General features: G+C 38.8%; 1 protein-coding gene across 1 annotated transcript in view; it reads right to left on the reverse strand.

Moving 5' to 3' along the window:
• Window positions 1-6,747, reverse strand: part of UBE2F (ubiquitin-conjugating enzyme E2F (putative)) — a 68,670-nt gene that overhangs the window by 38,230 nt on the left and 23,693 nt on the right. The window contains exon 6 of the mRNA XM_010009942.1: window positions 6,212-6,269. Within this exon, the coding sequence (XP_010008244.1) occupies window positions 6,212-6,269 (58 nt within the window). The remainder of the gene's footprint in view (window positions 1-6,211; window positions 6,270-6,747) is intronic.

The following is a 6,747-nucleotide window of genomic DNA, read 5'->3' on the forward strand; positions in this document are numbered from 1 at the left end:
TGTAGTAAAGCTGTGCCTCCTGCAACACCTACACATACCTACCTAAACTGTGATTGAGGACATTCAGAAACCCAGCTGACTGCAACTACATCTCACAACTTGTTTGGGGCTCCACTTGCACAGGTCCTCCCCAGTGCCTGGTGCTGATCAGAGCCACACCGGGTGGCCCAGCCCTCATAGGTGAGAACTGCCCCAAGGCCAGGTCCTGGTTGGGTTCAGAGGGACAATGCCATCTTGCAGCAGGATCTCTACCTGTCCCTACTGTCCATGGGATCAGAGCAGTTGTGCTGTGTGAGAACTAAACTGCAGGATAATGTCAGGCTAGGTGTCTGACATAGACATGTGGACCAACAAAGAGAACATCACCCTCCAAACCATACCAAAAAGGCTCTGAACCCCTGTGAACTCCTAATACACCCCTACGTCCTACTTACATTCTGGAAAAAGACATAGAGTTCATGTCCCCCTTGAGATCACACATGCCATTTCTCAGCGGTTATCATACCCTTGGTGATCATGATAAAGAAGATCCCAGGATATGGCTGTAAAATTCATGTAAGATCAAGAAACTCCTTGCTAGCTATGCTTGGCTTCCCAGAAACTTCTCCTCCTGTGCTGTAGTAGCTGGCATTTGTGCTCTTTGCCATTGCCATGAAGCCTTCAGCCTTGCTCTTTCAATGACATTCTCCTCCTTACTTTACTAGTATGGGGGACATAGTCCACCCATGAAGGCAGCTTTTACAAGCACATGCTTTGACATTTCTACATACAATACAAAGACCCACTCCAAAATGGGATTTGAATAAATCAATAGCAGAACAATGTTAAGGTAATGCTGGCTGAGAACAAAAAAAAAAAAGAGTATCAGCAGGAAAAATTAATGAAAAAAAAAGAACAACACAGAACATACAGGTTTATTTTTTCCCCTCATCCTGAATAAAGTGACAGTTATTGTCTGTTTGAAATACTCCTCTGCACTAATTACATATAGTTTTGACAGCAGACTACTTATTTTCATTAAGATGATGGATGAAAGTTTTGTGCTTACACTGAAGCTTTTAAAACTACTCAGGTTTATGCTTAAACATTGAGATAAAGGTAACTGCAAAAATTAAGTCAGGACCCTCTGATTTATTTCTCCAAGAGACTACAGTTTGACATTCACATGATTTCAAAGAAAGTAATTTTAATGCCTGAAGACAACAGCAAACAGGGCATATTTTCTCAAGTAGTGTTAAATACTAATTAAGTATCAAGCCTCTTAAGGATAAAACCCAAATAGCAATAGTTTATTGTTAGTGGGAATTATTTTTAGATCAGATAACCTAACAGCACAGGTATTTTACCCTAGTATCTGAAGCTATGGGAAAGGAATTCCTAACAAAAAGTTGTTTTCCTATAGGTAGATATAAATAGCTGTCTGCATAGCTACAGTTTAGACTATCTTGATGTTTTCCATTCCTGCTCCTGTATCTCCTGACGGCAGTAACACAAAAATGACAAAAGCCAGCTCTTTAAAATAGCTCAGTGAATAACTGAAATACATATACACCTTAGTAGTAAACATGAAAATCCTACAGAAAACAGACCTCCAAGTATCTGAGAGCAAGTATAGCTCTACCAGAACAGGGTTACAAAAAAAGGACCAAATCCTCCTTGTGAACATTCATTATACATTTTTCTATTACTGCTTTTAACATTGCTATGCTCAGCCCTCCAGAGCCAGCCAGCAGGGTTGCACAAATGTTTTGATTGTTTTTATGGTTCATAAATCAGTCACTGACTGATTTCCAGGTGTAGTTTGTTAGAGGTAATTGCAGGAGGAACAGTGTGACTTTTAGAACCAATTAGGCAATCACAATACACAGACCCACTTCTTCCTTTATTTTTTAAGATCAATCACCCAAGAAAATTTTATAGCAAAGTGCAAACAAGCATTGGAGAGAAAGCTGATGAATACTAGGGAGGCCTCTCTTACCTAGGCAGATGATACTCATGGCAAATAACGTACAAGAACGTGCTTGCTGAGGACTAAGAGTAACTAAAAGTACTGAAGTACTTTTGAGTTTGCAATTGGAATTATTGAGGGGGAAGAAGCAGAGAATCAGAGCAACAGCAACAGAGTTATTTCACACTAGGTACTTAAAAGCTGGTATCTCCAGTGACAAAAATCTAAGAACAGAATGGAATTAAACCCATCTGTTTGCTTTCTGCCTGGAAAACTTTGATTTTGACCATATAACCTAAAAGCATGAGAAAAGCAAGTTCAGACAGCCTGAGCAGAGGCCCAAAATAATTTCAACAGTCTTTACTTTTATGAATACTGTTTTAAGCGAGGTAAGAAATATGCAATAAAATGATGCAGAACATAAGATGGAGACCGAAAGGTAAATAAGCTCCTGTTGCTAACTCATAGCTAGCTTTGAAGAAGTAAAAGATTACACAAAGTTCAGTTGGAAAGCATTGCACCAGTTTTTACACAACCTGTGGGCCAAACTGCTGCAAATTACCTAAGCATTTAGGATCCTGGAGTATTTCTATAGATAAAATGTTTACAATCACATCAATTAAAGGATTCCATATAGATTGTTTTAAAACACTAACCTACCAATGATCTGTGTCAGGATTAAAGCCCAACTTTCTTCATAACCTGATTAAGTTGTACCTAATACAGGAATTCAGAGATAGCACATTCTTAAGTGCCTTCACTAGTGCACAGGTTGCTTTTCACAATGGCCCATGGAAATGCGTTCAGTGGCAGGAAGAAGTGGAAAAAAAGATCATGTCCAACACTTAGTAACTTAAAGAGAATTCAATCATGGATGAGATGACACCAAGTCCAACAAAATGCTAGTAAGCAAAATTGCATTATCTTTATTCCCACCCCTTAAGAATTCTCCATACTGTTAAAAGAAACATTTTATAAGATAACTTTTACAGAGTATTTAGAGGATTTTCATTTTTATTTCAGAAAGTTAAATGGCATATTTAAAAGCCTCTTCAAGTTTCTACCCATTTGATAGTAAATAAAGTGGTAAAAAGGTCACAGCAGTTTATTTTTCATATCAGCTCTCTGCTGCCACCACAAGGATTCAGAAGATGAGACAATCCAGAACTTCTCAAACTACAGCTTTTTAAAAGGTGAAACACCTAGCGTGAATGCATGCAGTAGCATACACCAGAGCTGTTTCGTGCACATGGCTTTGAGCTTTTGTGTTAACTGTTTGAACGGTTTCACTTAAGTGCTCAGAACAGCTGCATTAGTAACGCCTGCCAATTTATCACAGAATACAAGGACATCCCCAATTTCAAAATAAACATTTCAGCAGTGATTTAGAGTGTTTTATCGGGCACGTTTTGGTACTATTCCTCCAGAAAACCAGGCTGCCTTCATATTATTTATGAGCTGAATATGAAATACTGATTTTCAAGTCCATCGCTGGCCAAGACTGCATACTATCCATAGTGCTACGGTGCAAATTCATATTGTATTCAACCTGTGGAGATGAGCAAGTTCTCCAAAGCATGGTGTCCAACAAATGATGGAAACAAAGGTTTCAGGAATGCTAGAGTACAGGCACGCTCCAGGAACGCTGAGTGAAGGCAGCGTGTGAAGAGGTAAAAGTAACCTGAGTCACATCTCATGGCTTTTGTTTGCCACCTACTATAGTTATTAATGCACACTGACAATTAACTTGACTGTGTGGCCATACTGTTGATAAACAAGCACAATTCCGTATTTTCCATCTCAGAAGCACATACAGCTTGGAATCTAAGCACTTGGACACTAATCAAGCTTCAAAACACACAGGAAGGCATGCACGAATCTGGCGACAACCAGCCAAAGATCTGTAACAGCACATGATGGACTGCCTGTCAGGAACCCTGGCTCTGACCAAGACTCACCTTTCCCATGTTGAAGAGTCTTTTTGAAGAGCACACTTGGAATGGATGAAGAACATCTTTAACAAAGAACAGACCACCTCACATGCTAGTTACCATCTAATTTCAATTTGTATTCTAAGCAAAAACACTATGTGGGAAATAGTGCTTGCAGCTTATCAACATCCCTAACAGCTATTTCTGCTCTTCTGGGTTTAACCTCCTTTTGCAATAAAGGCACAGTGTAACAACAGCTTTCCTGCAGAGGCACAATTTGGAAGTTAGGAGCAACATGTTGTACTTACTTTTCCTGATGACAGTTCAAGTCATATGAAGTGACAACTTGACAAGAGGGAGAACACTTACTGAAACTGTACATTTATTTAAAATGGAGACTCTCAAGACAAAAAAGAAATGAAAACTTTGCAATTTGGGGTGCTTTTTCTTAAAGCTACAAAATCTGAGCTTGCAGTTATGGTTCTTCAATGCCCATGGGTAAAGAAAAATCCAATGGGGATACTGGATTCCTTTTTTTTTTTCTCTTTATAAAGTTATTACCTCCTTTTCTTTTGTTGAATGTTTTATTTCAATACCCACAAAGTTCCTAGGTTCTTTTGCTTGGGGTTGTGGAGGTTTTCCCCTTTGATTTTTTGAAGGTAAAAGTGGTAGCTGAGATTCCAGGATGAAATTAATTGCTATGAATTGTCTATGAAATTAATCACATGTAATTAGCAAACTGATAAAAGAATAAAATGGAAACAAAGATTAATCACATCTTCCAACATCAGTGAGAACAGGAAGTTATGTACACATAACGTCAACAGTTATTCCTACCCATAGTCTTAAGATGCAGCAGTATTTTAATCTCTATCAGAAAAACAGTGAACAGAGCTAGGAAAGCAGATAAAAATGTATATTCTTGTCCAGTTGCAGTATTGGTGCACTGAATTTCTCATGCCAAAGCTTAAAACTCATCGTGCAAAAACTTTCTGTGGGAATGAAATACAGGGACAGGAACAGAACTAGTTAACTGAATTACCCAGTCAGCATCTTGATTTAACCTAATACAAAAGTAGAAACATAAGGAGCAAACCAAAATCATATTAGGTAATAAAATAAAAACAGGTTTAAGAAAACCCACAAACCAACACACACACTGAGCCCACGTCACTTTCCAGAAAGTCATATGCTCATGAAAAGGTTTTACAGATGAAGAAAGTCATAGATCTCATTCATAGTGCCAAAAATAAAATCAAGCATTAGATAAAACTCATTTTCAATTTGCCTTTTGAAAAGAAACAAACACCTGATGTGTACCCTTCAACTACCTAATGCAGCTAATGTTCTTTAAGAACTAATGCTGGCAGGCTTCCTGACAAAAGCAAAAGGGAGATTATTGCTGCTCAGTGCTCCGAGAGGCTCTTCTGGCAGGAAGGTCATGTAACAGTAAATGGACAATTGACTGCATCCTGCAGCAAGACAAGAGCAGTCACCACACTGAAGCACGTCCTTTGCGGCCATCTCCTCAAGAGTATTTTATACAAGAACCATGACTGAATTTGTTGACTGTTGGTGGGACCAACCTGTGAAGTCATCCTGCAATCACACTGGCACAACTACCAGCAGGAAAGAATTCACTTGTATTTTAGTGACTCAGGTAAAATGACATTGCAGGCAAAGTTAAAGGGAAGTTAGTTCCCTACTGGAGTGACTAAACCAGCCAAGAGTGTCCTGCTTTAAGGAATACCTAAGTGCAGATGTGCCATTCCCTGCTTTGAACACTGGGGATGAAACAGAATTCCAGACAGTGCAGTAACTACACTTTGATTCTGTTCCAAGTAGCATTTCTCCCAAATGCAACTTGCCTGTAACTTTTCCAACCCCCAGAGGAACCTAAGAGGATAGGGGAGGGGAAAGAATCATAGAACCATTTAAGTTGGAAAAGACGTATAAGAGATCTTTCAGGAATATCTATACAGTGGGAATTACAAGGCTTATGGATTACTGTTAGTCCTGCTCATGTCATGCTCTTGCATTTGTCACCTGGGTAAAAAAAAAGCAGACCATCTTACTGAGCATGGTTTCTCAGGGCCACCTGCAAACCCTATTATCAGTTGAAGTAGTATATGTGCAGCTATGCTAAAAGTAGCAAACATTTCTGTAATCAGTTAGCACTGTACTTGTTTCAGTATTGCCACCAGCACTTGTTGACAGACAGAAACCTCAGCTATTTCTAGAGCAAAGCCTGTTATCTGTCTCCTTCCAAGTCCATGAAAGTACCGTATAAGATATATCTAGTTTGATGTATACATCTAAAAGGAAAATGTACCTTTAATGTTCTAGTTGGAGCCCAGCCAGTGCCATCAATTGAATGTTCTCTCAATAAACTGGAAAAAAAAACCCAAAAACACACGTATTATACAGGGCAACTTCTAGTTAAACAACCATTGTCAGAAATCTTCTCAGAAAACATTAAGAACTCATGGAGAAGCTGCAACACAAGAATTACCTCTTGTTCTATATCCAGGTACTGGGATTTTAAAGTACAAGAACTAGTTTGTCTTCTTAGAATTACATTCCACATAGCGCCATTACAGATCTTGTATGTAGAAACTTCACTTGACCTGCACAGTATGCTACATAATTAATCCAGTGAAGCTGTTGACCTGTTTAAAAGTTGAAATAATTGAGGTGTACTTAGTTGGGTAGGCGTTACGGGACCTCTCAGGTCAAAACATCAACAGTTATGGGAAGTAAAAATACTGAAGATCAGAGCACAACTGAGAAACAAGCTGAAGTCTTGCTCACGTTCATGAAAGCAAAAGTAAACATCTGAATGAGAAAGTCAGGAAAACTCTTGGAAGC

The sequence above is a fragment of the Nestor notabilis genome, unplaced genomic scaffold, assembly GCF_000696875.1.
Source record: "Nestor notabilis isolate BGI_N333 unplaced genomic scaffold, ASM69687v1 scaffold12562, whole genome shotgun sequence".
In the NCBI taxonomy this organism is placed as follows: domain Eukaryota; kingdom Metazoa; phylum Chordata; class Aves; order Psittaciformes; family Psittacidae; genus Nestor; species Nestor notabilis.